This window comes from Corvus moneduloides, chromosome 2, assembly GCF_009650955.1.
Source record: "Corvus moneduloides isolate bCorMon1 chromosome 2, bCorMon1.pri, whole genome shotgun sequence".
Taxonomy (NCBI): domain Eukaryota; kingdom Metazoa; phylum Chordata; class Aves; order Passeriformes; family Corvidae; genus Corvus; species Corvus moneduloides.
The window spans coordinates 28,026,591-28,046,132 of record NC_045477.1 but is presented as its reverse complement, the minus strand read 5'-3'; the positions used below and the strand labels follow the sequence as shown (position 1 = coordinate 28,046,132).

Below are 19,542 nucleotides of genomic sequence, written 5' to 3'. Positions count from 1 at the left end.
TTAAATGGACCTGCAGCAAGAAGCTGATGGAGTTTGTCTGGGAGTATGGCTTTTCCTGGTTGTGATCCATGGATATTGCTCAGTGAAGGGAAGAGTAGACTGAGCCTTTATTCTACTGGTGTCGTATACATCATCACGTCTTCCAGTTTCTTTGTATCAAATTCATGCAATCGATGTGATGGAACACTGTAGCTAAACGAGTAACATTTGAGCAGATGCACCATGACCAACCAAAGGCAGCCATTACCTGCGCCTCTTGCCAAGTAAAACACAGTAGCTTAAACCGTGATTTAGTCTGACAAATGGTTTGTGGTTTAAGCCTAGAACCTCCTGATTGACACCCCAAGATACAGTCGGTTACTGCAGTTTGGATGATGAACGTTAACGCATTAGCCTTCAGTACTGAATTGTATTCCAGCTGAAATCTCTATCCTTTGGTACACTTTTACATAGTTTCTCACCATCTTATCAGGTTTTTTCTTCAGCATATTCAGCACTTTAATCTTACTTCGGAAGGGACTGTGTGTTTGAAGATTGGAAGTGAGTATAACGTGGTAGGACCCAGAACTGTGTATTCAACCCAACAAATGCTGTTTAGATCATTGGTGTTTTGGTAACTGATGTCATGTCAAATCCACTGATCCAGTCTTGGCTGCGAAAGCAACATCTGAGAGAGCTGAATCAATGACTGCATAGCTTTTAAAGAGGGTTCTTGTCAACACAAGTGCGACAGAGCACCATCTCCTCTCCGTCCGTGACTAGAAGAAAGAAATGAGAAACCACTTTGAGCCAGATGGTGATTCCTTCTAAATGAAATAGGAGTTCGGAGCTTAGTATTTTCTGTGAAGTTCATTTTACTCCGGGTATTTTGTTGCACTTTGTCTTGTGCACAGAAGATTGCAGGTCAAATAAGCATGAGGGAATTAATAAAAACCCTGAATCTGTGGGAAAGGCAGAAAGAAGGGAAAGAATCAACCTGAAATATTTCATATATCTAACCACTGAGCTGTAGTCTGGAGGTCTTCTACATGGGTGACCAAAGTAGTCCAATGACTACTAGCTAGGAAATTACTATATTTAAAATGTGACAACAAAGGAATTGCAATTAATAATCCTACTAATTCTTACTTGTTAACAAACATTTTTTACTGCTTTCCATCTGGGTTGTTACATGATTTTGCAGGCATGAAGCTTTGAACATCTTTGAGACAGCATGCTCTTAAACATTCAAACCTGCCAGTATTGCAAAGAGTGAATCAAGTATGTAAGCAAAGGAGCAGAACATAGATCACCTTTTTCTTTTGATGATTATCACCTATATAGCTAACTAAAAACACCCAGAGTGACAAGAAATTAAAGTAGAGCATATGCATCAGCAATGCTTGCCTCTTTTACTAATCCTAAAATGAATATTTGAAATGCAGAAGCTGAAGAGTGTATTTCAAGAAGGTAAACATGGGCTTATCCAACATTGGTTGTTGACACAACACATTTCTTGTCTCTGCCTCTGGAAAGTCTTTCTCTTAGCAGGAGGGCAGCAATCACTCTGTCTGACATCTTTCTGAAACTATTAAAATTTCACTGTCACCACAGTTTCCCCAGAATATTAAATAAAATGTTTGTTCTATGAGCTGAAGTGGGATTTTTTTTTTATCTTTTTAAACCACCCTTGTAGCAAAGGATATGTATGCAGAGGCCTGATCCTCTTTCAATTGCAGGTCAGTATTGGTTTTGATAGGATTGCAGAATGAGGGCCAAATTAAGCCACAATTCAGGCTGTGCTGCAGTTGACTTCAGCTATTATTCCTGTTTTGCAGACAGGTCAGGTGCAACCAAAGCCCTGACAAGCCCTTCACCTAGACCCTCCACCCATGTACTTTCTGTGCAGTTCCCCAGAACTCCACTTCAGCTCAAGCTCCTGTGTCTTCACCTGAACTACATCACTATGTTCTGTGCTCAACCCTATCCCTGCTGCCCCGAGTTTCTCACTGGCTCCCTGGATTGTCCTCAGGTGTAACTAATTCTGTGACCTTTGTGTGTCTGCTGGTCACCAGACTGTCACTGCCATCACCCTTACCCTATCAGTGCATTGTCCTGGTCAGGGAGACAACTGTTCCTGCCTGGGTTGTGTCTCTTTGCAGCCACAACCTTGTGGAGCAGCCCAGCTCTTCATTTTCCCTGGCAGTTAGTTTGAGCTTCTATGAAGGACCTGTGGGTAGTTTGCTGCCAGCCATGCTGCAGTGCAGTGTGGCTCAGGCAAGGACTGGGGCAGTCTGGCCTGAGCTTAAATGGGGTTCCTGGAGCCATGTGCAGAGGGAATGCCTGTAAGGCTCAAGTGAGGCTGGTGAGGACAATTAAGGGAAATCTGCATTTAGGACTCTGACGGAGAAGAAATAAAGCTTGGGTAACTTACTGCCACTGGAAATGAGAAAAGCAAAGAGATTTTTTAACTATTTAAGTATTATCTGAAAGTGTGGAGAGGCTGTGACACAGTGGCAAGCAGTTGGTTAGTTTATATGTCTGTTCAACTCTGCTATTGCTAAAGCATTTTCTTTCTTGTTTAGAATATGAGTGGATAGGATCAAGAACCTTGCTCTACTACTTTAATGTAGAGCATTCAATCCTGGCAATGTCCAAAACTTTCCATTAGCTTGTCACTTGACCTTACTGAAAAAGTAATATACAGAAATAAATGGTTTTCTGGTCTTTGATACTATTTATTCTTATTGACTTTGAGAAAATATGCATATAAAAGAAGAAGATTTAAATAGATTCTAACTTCATACTTTCAGGTTCCTGAGCATGCAGAACTTGCCTGGATTCTCGGGTGCTTAACTAATGTGCCACGTCTGCTACGTTTGCCCCAGTGGAAGGTAGGGACAGTTTGGTAAATTGAAAAGAAATCTATGGGAATTCAGTAGAAATGTTGTCCTGGCAGTACTTGTCATTTCTGAAGTACCAACTGTACCTTGATTATCCTTGCTTTAGGTTTAAGTAGTTCTGTACTCCTGTGGTGGAAGGGGGAAAACGTGTCTCTCCAGGTTTGTTCCTCTCTGAACGTTTTCCTGCTGGAAGCTACAGAATTGTGGTTTTGGCAGAGACTTGCTGAAACTGTACTAAATATGAGGTTTGTTTAGTGTTGTTAAACTGATTTTGCTAGAATGTTCAGTGTTATTTCAATGTTTATTTAATAATGCAAATGTAATGCAAGATATTGCAGTGAAAACCATGAGCCTTGCTGATTAAGGAGTTCCATAAATAGCTTTTCTTTTTCCACTATAAAGAGTGGCTGCTCTGTAGATTTTATGGAAGAGTGTTCAAAAGAGGCATATGTTTGAAGAGGAGTATAGAAATTACAAATATTAAAAATGTGCTGAGTGATAGTGTATCTTAAATGTTTGCCTTTACAAGTTTCAAATGTTCATCTTCTTAATCTTGGTGCTGCATCAGCATGACTGCATCAACAGAGTTCTTGCATTTAATTTCCTTGTATTTTATTTTGACATTTAGTAAGCGGAAAAAGAAAAAGACAGGAGAGAGAAGTATCTGAAAAAAAAAACCAAAACCAACAGCTTAAGAGCAGTTTGGCTTGCAGAGTTCAGAGCTGTCTTAAATACCTCCAGATGTTTTCTTTTTTCCTGTTTCCCTTCTTAATTAAATAAAACCAGTAAAACTTAAATACAGCAACCAATGTTAATGCATGGCATAGATTAAAGCAAACCTTTTCAAACCTGAGGTTCTAAAGTTAAGCTCTTAAATCCTACTTTGGCTAGATTGACTTTCCAGACCTACAGATAGGTGTTACAGGTGCTGAGCTTTGCAAATTAGGTTCCCTGAACCCTAGGCACCTAGAGATGTAGACAGAATACAGGATCTGTAGGAGAGAGTGAGACAAATCTAAATATATTTGAACAGTCTTAATGAAATAATTAAGATTTCAAGGGGCTTAGTATATTCAACTATTGCTAAAAGTGAAACATAGATATGCCATTGCTAGAACAGAATTAGTGTGTGTAGCCTGTCTTGATCTAGATGATCCATATCATGGAGCAGTAGAGGACTTGAATGCTTTGGGTGGATTGTGCAGAGCAGTGTGAACTAATTGAGACAACACTGAACTCTGCCTCTGTAGTTCTGGGTTCTCCCAGCTGTCACTGGCTGTCCTGGTGACTGTGTGTGATCACTGTGTCTTGATCTCTTTTCTGTGAAACATAGGTATTGATACCTTTTTATACCTCCATTACAAAGCATTTCAAAAATGTATTGCTGAAGATGCTGTTTAAAAAGTAGGTTTGTGTGTAATGTATAAGTGTAATAACTCAGCCTGATGGTTTTGCATTTGAAGTAATTTCCATTAATAGGGTTGCAAACAGAAAGCAAAAGAAACCCTATGTTCCCTTCTCAGTAGAATATCAGAACAGTGTAGGGAAATTCATAAATACAGGACATAAACCAGAATGTTAAGGAGTGGATTTTACATGACACTGTCTTCTGTAGAGCTGCATAATAAATTACTCAACTGGTCAGAATTCTAATTAATTAAAATCACAGACTTTGATACCATTAGTCAAAAGTATGATTCTTCTCTGTTTTTCTTTTTCAAACAGATGAAGCGTGCCAGCCAGAATCGCGAAGGAACTGTTGGTTTGTTGACTTACCCTGTGCTTCAAGCAGCAGATATTTTGCTGTACAAGTAAGAGGCAGAATGTGAGCCCATGGGCAATGTCTGTTCAGCTACACTGGAATGAATGTTTGTCAGGTCAACATGCTAACTTATTAAGCAGGGGAGCTGCGTGTGATTAGATCGGAAGATTGGAAATGGACAGACTCTCAAGTGGCTGGTTGAAATCTAGCCTGGTTAAAAAGCAACTGACAGGGCTGTAAAGAGCAACAGCTGGTCACATGAAAATAATTCTTAGGGAATTAAAACAGACTGATGTTTAACATATTACATGTTCACCCACACTTCTTTTTTTTAAGTAGTTTTGCTTCATTTTGTCTAGTGCACTCTAGAGATACTTAAACTGTCTCTATGTAGTATACCAATATTAGTGGGGGATTCTGCATAGGCCAGTTCATACTGATGAAAGAAAGTAATTTATTGACTGCATCTTGTAGTACCTGGGCTGGTTCAGTTTCCTCTATGTTGTACTGTGTGCTACAGTGGAAATAGCCCCTAATAAGGGACTGGTGACTCAGCATGCCTAAGTCTGTAGCCTAGCTGGTAGAATTTGTAGTGCATTGTCATGACTGGTTGTATTTCATAATATGATTTAAACTGTCTCAGTAAGTAAATGTTAGAGACAGTGCACCATGTAGGAATTGTTTTATGTTCAGAGCATACATACTTTGTGGCATTGTTCTGAAGGAAGTTGTGTGTATTGATTGGGACAGAGAAGTAATGCAGGACAGAGTAACCAAGATTGCCCATTTATGAATTCAGAAAAATGTTATCTAGAGAAATTTCATGTTAAGTGATCATAGTAGTGAAAACAGAAGACCAGGAGATAGTATTTCTAATTTACCTGAATTTTAACTAAAAATAATGGGAAGCAAGCAGAAGTCAGAATTAATTTGAGTATTATAATGATTTTATTTGAAGTGAGTCCCATTTGATTGTCAAATATTTGAGTGATTTGAGTGTCAAATATCTAAGGGTGAAATTTAGCCAACTTTATCAGAAATCACGTTGTTTTGATTGAGCTCAACCATGTCTGTCTCTTCCATCTCTAATACAATCAGGTGTTTCATCTTTCCTTAGTAAAGCCAGTGGTTTGTTGGCTACTATCTGTATTAACAGCAGGCTGTCCACACAGAGCACAAAACAAGGAAGTGAAAGAGAAACAATACCTCTTTGAAGAAATTTGTCTTAATATCTTTAATAAGAAATGTTTTAATGCAAACAAAATAATATAAGGAACAAGAATTAGGGAGAAATGGAAACACAGGAAGGGAACAGCAGTCATGAAGAAGAATTTAGAGCTGAAGGAGAGGGAGAAGCAGTAATAACTCAGATGAACCAAGGATCAAAGAGACAGGAAAATGGACAGAAGGTAAATACATGACAGAAAGGAGTAAAAATAGCACCAGAACAGAAATATATAAAAAAAAAAAAAAAGCCAGCAAGGAAAAAGGCAAAGTATCATGCAGAGGTTTTATAGAGATAATATGTTTTCTGTTTAGTGGCAAACTTTATGAATATGGAACCATTTTTGGCATATGGAAACATTTCTTTTGACCTGCGTAGAGTATAGTGATTATGGTAACTGATTTTCTCTCAGTTATAGGGCACTGTGATTTCCTATTGCCTACTGTAACTGTTTTTAGGTTGCCTTGCTGTCTGATTGGGAATAAAGGTGGACAAATTGATGCCTGGATGTCAGCCCAGTAATTCAGAACTGGAAGGAAAGAGTACCGTGTTGATCTGAAATTTTCTGGGAACTTAAAAGATGCATAGCGGACTTCCTTACTTTGGAACATGTCCAGTATTCAGAGCTGAATACCCCATAAGCCGTAGAAAAAAAAATCTTCTGGGGGATGGGAGAGTAATCAAAAGCTGGCAAGATTTCAAGTCTGCCTCATCTAAAAGAATCATACATTTTTAGCAAGTATGATTAACTGTGGGAAAGAATCACCAGGGGAAGTAATGGATTCTTCACCTCCTCATGTCCTCTGATGCAGATTGTGTTTCCCTCCAGAAGTGTATTCAAGCCATTGAGTTCAGTACAGAAGATCAAATTATCCCTTGAATCTAGCAGTTCTAATCCTCTAATAACACTTGTGACAATAGAGGCACTGGACCACATGATTTATACAACTGTGATGAGGAAGAAACACTCTCTTCTTTCCTTCCCTTGATACATCCTCAGTACTGACTCCTCAACAACAGTTATGTTTTCCTGAGACTCGACATGACAAGGTGCTTGCACTTTATGCCCTGCAGATCTTTCTTACTTTGTTTGCACACTATAACGTGTGCTCTTTGATCTCTAAAGAGACAGCAGGAGATGCTACAGAAACCTTTCTTTGAGTTGAGTTTAGTGAGTTGCTCTTACAGGTATCTTTGCCATATATGTCTTCAGAAAGGGCTGTTTTTGCCTTTGGGTATGTGCTTCAGCTCAGCACAAAAAGCAGACTCATCCTTGAATATGGTCAGTTTGGGATCTTTTTCCCACAGCACCTATATCTAGCTGGGACTGAGTATTTGGCTCCATCTGGCCCTCTGTCATGGCAGAAGCTGTGACAGTCTTGAGTAACATTTCAGCAGAACCAGAGAGCTTTGCTGAGTTTCCTGTATCTGTCTTTTATTAAAAGGTCAACACGTGTTCCTGTTGGAGAAGATCAAGTCCTGCACCTGGAACTAGCCCAAGATATAGCACAACAGTTCAACAAGAAATATGGAGAATTCTTTCCTGTGCCCAAAGCCATTTTAAGTGAGCTGGTCTTGGTCATTTTTTTTTCTTTGACTGCACTTCGAGGTTGAAGATGGATTTAAATATTGTGGAAATAGTTTCAGGAACCAAGAAAAGGGGGCAAACTGATGCTAAGGGAGTGGAAAATTAAAAACTGACAACAAGAGACTTTGGCTGTGAAATTGAACTCCCAAGATAGATAAGGCTTTAGAAATCCCTGGTGGAGGAATGCACGTGATGTCTGGTATTCTAGTGCAGGGGGCCAGATGCACTCTGCTGTTGCCAGTCAGCCTTACTCTTCAAGTATTGGACTTTTTAAGAGCAGGGTCTCTGTTCCATGCTGCTCGTTCAGGAGACATGTAAGCAGTAAGGCAAGAGACCTCCAGCAGGCAGAATCCTTCAGATTCTGAGTGGTAGATGTTTACATTAAGCGTGCTGAACAGCCTGTTGGTATACAGTGTATATGTATGTACAGTGCTCCAAATTTTAAGGGTGTTTAATATATACTTGAATATTTCAATATGTGTCTGTCACAGAGATCAAAACTTTGTGGTTTTGATCTTAGACTCAGGAAGACTTATAAGGAAAATCTTGGCAGCCATTTTTGAGCTCTAAGGTCATAGGCCGGGGGTGAGGAGGAGTCAGATGGCGCAAATGGCATGTTTGTTAAGAAACGTGAAGAATTGGGCAAGGATGAAGCATTGCATCTTTGTTGTAAGTAATGTAGAGGAATGCACAGCAGAGACCTTCGCCCCCAAAAGGGCAAGGAGCTCTCACCTTAGAAAAGACAGGCGGTAATAAACCTTTCTCAATTTTCAAGCCTCAGTGACAAAAAATGGTGTTAGACCTAGAGTGGAGTTTTGAGAATATTAGGTATTGCAAACTCTGCAGTTCCTAATTGAGTACTAAGCACTATAAAGAGGAGCTGAGTGTTGTTTATGATGCAGGTGAGACTGTTTACCATTAAATAAAAAGCTCAATTTGAAATAAAGAAAAAATTCACTTTGCTCCCAAGAAGCATTCCTTCCTAAGCTCACAAGTATATGCAAACCAACAAAATCTCCTACATGGATGGGAGAAGGTAGGGACCTATTCAGATTTACCTGGGCTCTTTCAATTTTACAGAAGAGAGACAGACTCTTCCAAAAGGTGATTTCAGAACAAAGCAGTTTCTGGGGCAATCTGAATTGTATGCTGGAGAACCTTTATCCTTTCACTGAGTACATAAGCCCTCTATGAGCAGTATGCAGGTAATTTAATTGGCTGTATTAGGTGTCTAAAAACAGTGCTTTACCTCTAACAGAGCTGGTCAGTGTTGAGTTAGAGAATTTTAATAACTGTCTTTACTGAGATTTACCAAGAGATTTTGAGTGGTAGAGTTTCCTGAAATAAGGAAATTAACTGTTACAGGGGTTTTTTTCTTCAGCGGATTTAACCTGTTTCTCCACTACTCAGAACCTTTCAGTAATGTGCAATAATAGAAGGGAGGAGAAATTTGGGGGGGGAAATCAGCATGTAAGGTACATAAAATATTAGGAGTTGACCCAGCAGAAGTTCCTTCTTCACGAGGGTGGGAGAGATGGAACAGGTTTCATTCAGTTTATAAGAGGAGAAAGGTGGCTTCTTAGAAGGACAGGAAGAGTGCAAGAACTAAACAAGAGCACACATGGTTGTGCTCACAATTCATTTTTGAGCAAGGATAAACAACTTCATCATATGGCTGCACATTTTTCTTAGCAATTGTCATAAGAAACCATTGTCTGTGTTCATAACTTTTTTTTTTTTTAAGGTACGACAAAGAAAATAAAATCCCTCAGAGATCCAGCAGTGAAGATGTCCAAGTCAGACCCACAGAAGTTAGCTACTGTTAACATAGCAGACAGCCCTGATGAAATAGTGCTGAAATTTCGCAAAGCTGTGACTGACTTTACCTCGGAGGTGACCTATGACCCCACCGCTCGCCCCGGTGTCTCCAATCTGGTGTCCATTCACGCTGCAGTAACGGGGCTTAGCATCAAAGAAGTGCTGCACCAAGCCACTGGTCTTGACACTGCTCACTACAAAATGGTGGTAGCAGAGTCAGTTATCCAAAAATTTGCACCTATCAGGAATGAAATCAAGAAACTCCAGGAAGACAAGTCCCATCTGATAAAGGTTTTAGAGGATGGAGCAGAGAAAGCCAAAGAACTGGCTGCTCCTATCTATCAAGAAATAAGGAGACTGGTGGGATTTCAATAGAAGCTGCTGAGTAGTCACAAGGACTTTTGTATCATGGGATAGAGGTTTTTTTATTTGTAACAAAATCATTTATTAATTATTAATATTTTTGGTTTGAAACAAAAGCTTTTTTTTCCTGGAAGATCCAAGGAGAACATTGGAGGTGATTGCACTAAAAAATGTCCATGAAGCCAGATACTTCCAGTGGGACCATCATTAAGCTTGTCTGGTTAGTCAAAGAGGGAGAACAGAAGCAATCACAATTCACAAAGAAATTGTGCAAAACCAGAATATAAGGTTGCCTGTGTGGGTTTTTGGATTTTTCCATTGACCACTACAAGAAGCTGAAGTGTAGGCAAGGTGATCAGAATCTAGCAGAAAGATATGTAATCCTCTCAAGAGCATATTTGGCTGTGTATGCAATCTTGTACAGATGGACAGTTCACCCTGTTGGGGGTTATTCAGCTTTGATATGGTGATTGAACATGTTCTTGGATAACCAGAATAAAAGCAGAGACTTAAGAATAAATGCTCAGGGTGATGAAGAGAGAACATACTGCTTCTCCCTATAGTGTCTTCAAATTCAGTGTGAATTTTCTTTTTGTATCTATGTAGTTTGTGTGAAGTGAATTTCACTTCTGCCATTTGTGCCATCCTGCTGGTCAGGTCTAAGGTATTTCAGTGAGAAATGACATGTGCTCCAGCTGCTCATATTTCATCTGCTGTTCTGTTTAGCAGGATTTTCAGTTCAGCATCAGGTGTAGGATTGCTTTAAAAAAGGTGTAGGGGGGAAGACATAATGCTAAATCAAAGAAGTCTTGGGTTGAGAATCAGAGAACTCCACAGAGTAAAGTTTACAAAATTCTTTCTTTAGAAAATTGTGCCGAGGTCAGAGCCAGAATACAATTAAATAGATCTTTATGGACTCTTCACTACTGAGCCTTGAGAAAGTGTCGTGGTGGGAGAACAGTGTTAGCCTGCCCTGATCTTGGGCCTCACAAGATCCACAGACTGGGACCCATGGGTTGTGGTATTTGTTGGGGAGTGTGCGGCAAAGGGGAATTGCCAAAAGGAGACACCATGTTCTAAAGAGGGGTAGTAGCACATGTTAAAAGGTAATGAAAGCCCTACTGGTCTTGTGCCAGCATATTTAACTGTATTGTTACACTTCATGGTGCTGTGTTTGAAATTGCTGTAGTGTAATGTAAATTGAGTTAATCCTGTACTCTGGCAGCTCATAACCACTCTATGCCTGTGGCATTTGTCATGTGGGATTGCAGTCTTATATGACTGAGTTAGTAAAACATGGTGGGGGTGGAGGGGGCGTGTTTCTACATAGTACCATTGGTTGGTTGGTTGTTTTGGGGTTTTTCTAAAAAGCAGTATTTAGTTAATTATAGTGTGTTGATTCAGAAAGAAATATTTAATTTTCCAAAACATAAAGCTGAGAACTGAGCGTCTCCAGATCTGTGATGTGACCTGTATTTATTTGTTATGGATCTGAAGAAGAGAACTGCCATGCAAGAACTTGACGATGACAGATTTTCTAAAATTAGTCAAGACTAAAGAAGCAGAGTGGATGAAGACAGACTGATTGGAACCAAAGTCAGTATTGTCAAGCCTCAGGTAATGTCCTCTGGAAATAATAAGTATATTCAAGAATTGTCCCTGGTTTTAAATAAGCTGGAGTGGATAAGGAAAGGACACGTTATAACTGTGCATATTTACGTAGTTTTAAAAAACTTTTGTCAGTGTTTAACAGCTGCATTAGGGCACTAAGACAAAAAATAAAGGCACACAATTACTGCTGCTTACTGACTTGGCATAAACTGTTTGCTGTGGCACTTTTTAATATAGTTTGATTTCTGCAAAGGTCCCACAGTCACAGTATGTTCCTTAAGAGAAGCAAACACTGTGCTCATGAAGACTCTGAAAATCTTTAATACTAGTGTGTCTAGTTTCTACCCTACCTCTTTTTCACTAGCAAAGATAGAAGTATATATTCAAGAGACAAATCATAGTTTCAAGGTCTCTTTACACTTCTAATACTCAAATCACCTAATATATAAAGTTGCCATTCAACACACCTTCTTTGCAATGGAAGGAAAATAGGAGCATTCATGGGAGGGGTTGATGCCAACAGGTAATTTTGGTTTGTTACTTAAACTGTTCTGAGCCATCTTTCCAAAACTGTTAGGTTTTTTTCAGAAAATTGTGTAGGGAAAGCAGGAAGAAAAAACTTCAAAAGAGCCTTTTCTTTGGGGTGGATGTTTATGACATTACATATTTAGCTGTGTTTCAATCAAATTCACTAATTTGCCTTTTTTTAATTCAATAATACATTGGGAGTTTTCCCTTCCCTTTCTCCTATCAGTCACAGTTTTTTCTGCAAAGGTAACCATCTTGGTATTGAGGTGGTTTAACTGAGCTTGAAGCAGTGAGTTGATTCCAAGCTACTCTCCCTTCTTCTATGTCCCTGTTTCCTCCTGAGAATGTTTTTATAAGCACCCATTCTATATAGGGTTTTGTGGCAACGTTTAGTAAGTAGTGCAGATGAGTTAGAACAGCTGTTTAGAGAGCAGTTGCTGAGAAGACTTGATGCTTTATATTTCATGATTATTTGTTTCACACTAGTGCTGGGGATTTAATTTTGTTTGCAACGAAGTAGGTGCACTCCTGAAATGTGTTTTCATAGGGTTTTTTATCCAAATCATATTCTCTAAGACTTCTCTGTGATGTCAGCTGAAGTGCAGCTGGTGGGGCGTTTCTGCAGGAGCACACTCCTGATCCCACTGCAGTGTGGTACAGACATGCCCTGTGGTGTTGTGGAAGTAGTTGTAAGGTGTTCTTCCAGGACAGGGTGGGAAAAAGGTCCAAGTACATCCTTCCTGGCTGAAGTAAAAAGAGTCAAAAGGTGGAGGGGTATCCTTACCCCTTGCAGTGTTGCTCACTGAAGAAAAGGAAGCAGAAACAACGATCCTTTATTTAGAGTGTGTTGGTAATTTGTGCCGTGGACTCAAAATCTCCTCTTTTGCCGTTCTTATGTTACTGCAGCTGATGTCCTGCAGATCCCAACCACTGCATATGTATTGGGCATGGCATCTCCTGGTAAGACTCACCTTTAGAGATAAAACATCAACTCCACAGTGAATAACTTGCAAAGATCTAACGAAAACACTTGAGACATTTATTTTTGCGGCTAGTTATTCCTAGGAAATCATGATATCACATAGTGAGTGTCAGCTCTGTGCTTTTCAGTTTAGAGTGCGGAGTTTACTGAGAATTTTAGATTCAGGAACAATGTTTTCTTCAGCAAAGATTCCAAATGATGGTTGGCCCCATAAATTAACTCTAGGACTACTCCAGCATACGTCCCTGCCTCAAATATCTGGAGTGCATGGATATTGTTCATTATACTGGAATTTGATAGTAACTTAAAGATGTGGTTGAAGTATACCTAGTTTTCAAACACCATGACCTGGCTTCTCAGATTCCCCAGAAGGCTTTCTGCATAGTTCTGATTCAGTGTGTGTTTATCTACAACCAATTCAAGCAAAGTTCCTTTGCAGGATTAATGGCTGCATCCATTAAAGGTTAGGGAATTCCTAAAAGTGAGCTGAAAATCTAAGGAAGGACAGTGAAATGGGATCCTTGGGGACTGACCTGCATCTAAATGTTTTGGGAACCATAGGTTATCAAAGCAAATGTTTTCTTATCCTTGGTTAGGGCCATGATCCTGACAGCAATATAGCAGTAAATACTGCTGATGAAAGTGTGTTCTTTCAGCGGTCCAGCTTGGTTAGATTTATGTTCAGTACAACAGATGGATCTTTCACCATTTTGATCTGTGCATTTAAGCTCCTGGATGGTGCCTACTCATTTGTTCATGACTGATGGACTGCTGCACAGAGATACAGTCTAGCAAGCTGGCATAGGAAGTCTAGTGGAAAAGGGTTTTTGTTCAGGAAATACATTATCTCTTCTTGACAGGAAAACAGAACTCCTCTTTCTGCTGTATTGGACTGTCTAATTTCCTTGAAATTATTTGATCTGTTCATTCTTTCTGGGTAAATTTGACAGTAGCTGAAAGAAGAATGTCAATGTATTGTGTAGTCAAAAGCCTTAGAAGGATCCAGACATCTCTCATCTTTTCAGAAGTCCCTTACATAGTGGGACTTTATTGTTGGCATCAGCCAGTTTTGGGGAAAACGCTGCAGCAAAATGGTAATCATATATGACGTTAATTTATCTGCTTAAAGCTTTTGTGGTTTGGTTTGGGTTTTTTTAGCTCAGTAGCCTGTGAAAGAAGACTTTTTAAGTATTGAATTCCCAACCAAGCTTTTTATCACATAGTCCTGTCCAGATGACAGCCGAAGAAATGGAAAATTCTCTTTTTTCTCACAGAAGATTCTGCACTGATTCTCACTGTCTTTTCTGTTGTTCTGTTGGTTGTGCTAATGGTCATATTGTGGAAGGTTTGACAGGTAAGTATTTATTCTGTGTCAATAAGAAGTCATTTTACCTGCAACAGTCCCATTTTATTATGGAAATGGAAGATTCACTGATTATTTCACTCATAGGCTGCAGCCTTGGTGTCACAATTATTTTATATAAAACAAAATGCCAACCTCCTGCACAGGTACAGTAAACAGTTTAACACCTGGGAAGATTTTTTGCCACTGTTGTAAACTGCTGTCACAGAACACCATGACTGAAGATGAGATTATCCACTACAGGAATGGCCTCGTGCTGCCTGAGGACATAAAATTAAGCACTGAGCTTAGTGTCTGTTGTGCTGTCGTGCTCTCAGCACTCCAACATGGCTGTGAGACGGAAACAGAGCAAATCTGTGCCACACCAAAAGGTTTGATCAGTTCCAGATGTGCTACATTTGCTGTATCTGCAAGACAAAATGTCAAGGCAAGAGTTCCAGAACCAAAATCCTTAAAAGTTATTAAATGTTTGGGAGTAACAGCATGCTTGTAAAGCTTGGCTTATAAAGCCTATGATAGCATGGTCTTAGCCTCATTCATATGGCTGACATGAGCAGTCAGTCACACAGCTGAGTGTGATGGTGGCATAAGGTAAGCCATCTGCTTCCTCAGTACAATAATGTAGAGACAGTATGAGTCTAATTTGGGGGGTTACTGGATTAACCCTCACAGGTGGGAAGTAATAGCTCATGGCAGAGCAAGGTAGTACCAGATCTCTCTTGTGTCCTAAACCATTCTGAAACCAGATGCTCACAGTTCAGGTGTGGACTTCAGGTTGTGCAAAGCACAGGCAAGGTGCTGCATGGACAGTGTCACTTGTCCCACATGTTATTGTATCTATGACTCTGCAATTGCTCCAATTTCAGTTTGGTGTGACTTTATTGTCATCCATCAATGTGAAATGATGGTCACGTGCTGATAAAATTAATGGAACTTCTATTTGAAACACTGGCTATATGTTCTCTACTATCTTTGGTGAAAAGTTCTTTCCTGATGCCCCAGGATTTATAGAAAGAAATTGTTAAGCTGAATACAGATGAAATTTATCAAAACAAGGCTGCTCTCTGGCATCATCCAGACTTTCTGGTGTAGGTGGTTTCTGGCTTCATTCACCCTGTTTACCTTCATGCTTCCTCCCCTAAGCCACATCCCTGAGTAAAGTAAAATCTGTATGTTGAATGTTGCAAGACTGACTTTTTATTGTGACTGGAAACAGTTTTTCAAATATATTTCAAGAGTCTCTTCATGGTGTTTGCTGAATGAATAACAAAGATTTCAATAAGTACCTCTTGAGTATTTAAGCCACGAAAGATCTGTGAGTGGGTTGGGGCTTGCTCTGCCCACACTTACTCCTTCATGGCCTGTCTGGCAGATGTTCCCACAGCAAGAATGGGAAAAAGAGCAATTTTCTTCTTAGGCTTGTAGGCCAAATGTAAACTGCAAGTGGCAGTGTGTCATCCATTATTTTTAGGCAGCCCTCATGAACTTGCTCTTAGTGACATCACTGTTTGCACGCCCCCAAAGTTGAAATTGTGTGGATATTATGGGGGGAAAACCACTGGATGTGAACAACTAAACCCATTTCTGTCCCAGAGCTGATGCCTTTGTTATGCGTGCACGTTGGCACATGGCGAAGAAGGGCCTTGCTGCTCGGGAGAGGATTGCTGCTGCCACCATTGAGACAACTGATCCAAACTGTGAGACTCCTGCCTTACGTCCACCAACATGAACCCCCCTAGAAGGAAACTGTGAAGTGGATGAATTTACTGTGTACACTGCATGAGTGCTGCAGGTTGTGTAGTGTTGGTGTGACCTGTTGGGAAAGTATGATTTTGGTGTTTAATAACCATTGCCAAAACAGCCCAAGGATGTGCTGGGATTCTGAAGATCTCGAATCTCTTATGAGGAAAGGCTGAGAGAGCTGGGCCTGTTCAGCCTTGAGAAGAGATGTCTGAGAGGGGACCTCATCAATGTCTATAAGTATCTGAAGGAAGGGTGCCAAGAGGATGGAGCCAGACTTCTCGGTGGGGCCGAGTGCTAGGACAAGAGGCAATGGTCAGAAACTGGAACACTGGAAATTCCACCAGAACATGAGGAAGAACTTCTTTACTGTGCAGATGCACTAGAACAGGCTGCCCGGAGAGGTTGTGGAGTCTCTCTCTCTGGAGGTACTCCAGAACCACGTGGACACAGTCCTGTGCCATGTGCTCTGGGATGACCCTGCTTGAGCAGGGAGGTTGGAGGAGCTGGCCCACTGTGGTCCCTTCCAACCTGACCCATTCTGTGATTCTGTAAATTCAGATGTGTTCCTGATTTGTATGTGGGTTGTTCTGGCTCCTCTGAGGATGAAATGTGCTTTTGTGGGGGACTTATATCTAATGGGCCTAATTCCTACAGAGTTATTGTTAAAATAGGCTTCAGAGTTCCAAAATATCTGTATAGTGTAACAACAAAATTGAAGTGATGAGCATTGCTGCTCTTTTAATCCACTTCGGTTATCAGCATTACACACTGGCAGGAGTAGAAACTCCACTTTTTTTCTTCTTTAAGCCAACCAGGTTCTGACTCAAAGGGCTTCGCTCTACTTTCTGTTTGCCTTTGAGGAGATGGATTAGCTGAAGTGTGAATGTTCATTAGCTTTGTGGCTTATGAGGATATTTCAATAAATCTTGAGTGATTTGTCGAGGGAGATCTCTGGGTGGCCTGAGAAGATGGATGCTGCAGGGTTTTGGGGAGGATGTTTTACCTCTCTTAAGTTAGAAAAAAACCCAAGTATAATGTTCTTGCAGATGAGAATTAAATAAATAGAGAACATTGAATATTCCTTATCAGCTTTATTGAATGTTTTGCTATGGCTTCGTAGAAGACAGCAAAATGTGCATCATCAAGGCCATTTTGGTATATTGTTTTTCATCTGATCTGAGTTTATTTCTTTGTTGCACTTGAGCAGGATGCTTAACTTTGAGTAGGATGCTTTGCCTCAGTTTTCTCACTATAAATGAGGCATAGGAGACTTCATTACACAGATATTGGGAGGCCAAACTAGTATTTGTGAAGCATTTTGAGCCTTCTAATTGAAGATGCTCTCACTTGGCACTGAGTTACAGTATTTCTTCCTGAAGTGCTCTTTTGGTGATGCTTATGGTGTAAGTAAACGTAGTGAAAAGTGCTGGAGGGCAGATAGTTCAGTACAGAGTAATAAATGCATTTAGTAAAAGCATCCAAGTTGTGTGCTTCGCAGAAACCTGTAGGCTGTTGATTTCTAACTTAATACTCTTTGTTGTGCTGCAAAATGCTTGAAAATGACCCAAAAGAAACTTGAACCACAGGCTCTACTGCAGTTTCTCGATCTTTGTCTCCTCCTTGCAGTGTGAACACAAGGGTCTCTCCAAGTATCTAATATCAAAAGGAAGGTAATTCTACTACAGGGAAGGGGGAAAAAATTACTAAATTTCCTGAACAGTAAACAGTTTGGGTTGGCCTTTGAGGTTTTTTTAGGAAGCTGGTCTCTCTGTTCTTGGGCCTTGCGCTGCTGGTGGATATCTCGAGGATGGGACACCCCTGCCTGCTGTTGTTGCGGGCCTCTCCCCGCTCCCCACCTCGAAACAAGCGGCCAGCGGAGAGAACTGGGAAAGTGTCGGGGAAGGTGTGGCAGGAGTGGAGCAGCGGTGGGGGAGCCTTGCTGGGGCTCCGTGGGTGGGAAGGAGCTTCCCCAGCGCGGGGGGAGCCGCGGGGGCCCTGGGGGCGCAGTGCGCGGCGGCGGGCGCCAGGGGGCAGCGGCGGGCCGGGGGCGCTGCGGGCGGGCCGCCCGCGCATCGCGCCCCGCTGCTCCCGGGGCCCGGCCCGGCCCGGCTCCCCGCGCTCCCCAGCCCAGCCCGCCGCCCTGCTTCCTCGTGGCACGGGGCCGGGAGCTGCTTCTGCCGGTGTCCCGCTGCCCTGACCGGGACGAGGGGGAGCGGGTTCAAGGAGACTTTCAAAGCTCCGAGCTCTGCTCGGCCCGTGTAGCGGGGTGAGGGAGGGAGCATCCCACGAGCTCTGTGCTGCGGCCCTGCGCGGCTCCGCGCAGGGGCTGGGCTGTGTCCCCCCGTAAGCCTCTGGGCACTCACCGCGTTGTCCCAAAGGTTAAAAACAAGCAGGACGCCCGTCCAGGGCCTTTCTGAACCCCTTAGCCTTTCTCTCGCTCCCTCTGGAACGATGCTTGCTTACTGCACAGAACACAGTCCCATCACTGAAAGCTATCCTGATGTCTCCGCATCCCGGAGGAGTCTTTTCCTCAAGCAGATTTCAGGGCAAAAACAAGGGCAGCCCCTGCTCCAGGGAAAAGGAGGCTGACTCGGTCCGTCCCTCTCCCGACGATTATTCCCCAGCTCTTTCCCTCAGCGAGCCATAGGCTGGGGGTGATTTCAGTGTCCGAGTGGTTTAAAAGCTTACGTGAGGGGACTGTGCAGGGGCGATCAGATCTGCTCATCGGGGGTTATTTACTGAGCTCTCCCCGCTTCCCTTAACGCGGAGAATACGAGACGAGCCGAAGGTTGGCCCGAGCCTTCACCTCCGTAACGTGGGGAAAGAGGGAGAAGCGTGCTAACAACGCCGAGAAAACTTCAATTATTTTGTTTTCGAGAGTCGGCAATAGGAGGGACAGGGCAAAATACACCTGATGCTGCTAAACTGGAGAGAGAACAGAATGAACGCACCGGCAGATAAAGACGTCTGCCCGCCGTCTTGTATTGCAGTACGAGCTCCGATACACGACCTTTTCCTCTTTCTTTGCTTTATTCATGCCCCGCTGCCTTTGCTGGGGCTAGCTACGGATGCCTCCGAAATAACAGCAGAGACGTGGGGTTTGGAAAGCCATGTCTGGTCCTGGCCATGTATCCCAACCTTGAGCCTCTCTCAGACTTGCAATGCGATGTTAAAGCTCGCGTTGGCCCTGCATCCCCTCGCCTCCGCAAGTCTCCAAACCCGGCGTGGCAGGAGAGGTGATGGACGAGAGGGGCGAGTCCGGAGCCCCTCGCCTCTGCTGTCCTCCTTGGGCCCCAAGCCCGTGGGTGGGCAGAATTACACGCCTCTGTTCCCATCCAGGAGCTTTTGGGGAGGGCTTAAAGCAAGGCAAGCGATTGCCTTCATCCAGTTACGGGCAAAGCGAGCGTGTTTTGCTGAGGCAGGGAATAAATCTGCGCATTCCCGAGCAGCCCGTCATGTATTATTGCCCACAGTTTGAGCACTTTGGGATTAGCTAGAGGCGAAACTCCAGGTTCACGTGGAAATGCCCCGGAGACAACGTGCGTGGGGGAAGCGGGGGAAGCAACAGTGGCGAGCTGCAGTGCTCGCTCTTTTCAAGCATCTCCGCGGGGGAAATTGCAGCAATTCCCATATAACGAAAACCAAGTTAGGAGGGGAAAGAAAACAGAAACAATTAG

General features: G+C 42.2%; 1 protein-coding gene across 2 annotated transcripts in view; it reads left to right on the top strand.

Moving 5' to 3' along the window:
- WARS2 (tryptophanyl tRNA synthetase 2, mitochondrial) overlaps positions 1-15,364 on the top strand; it is a 45,267-nt gene extending 29,903 nt beyond the window's left edge. For both annotated transcript variants that reach the window (XM_032098676.1, XM_032098677.1), the window contains exons 3-6: positions 2,793-2,873; positions 4,608-4,693; positions 7,315-7,433; positions 9,202-15,364. In XM_032098676.1, coding sequence (XP_031954567.1) covers positions 2,793-2,873; positions 4,608-4,693; positions 7,315-7,433; positions 9,202-9,650 — 735 coding nt within the window. In that variant the 3' untranslated portion in view covers positions 9,651-15,364. The remainder of the gene's footprint in view (positions 1-2,792; positions 2,874-4,607; positions 4,694-7,314; positions 7,434-9,201) is intronic.
- The last annotated feature ends 4,178 nt before the right edge of the window (positions 15,365-19,542 follow it).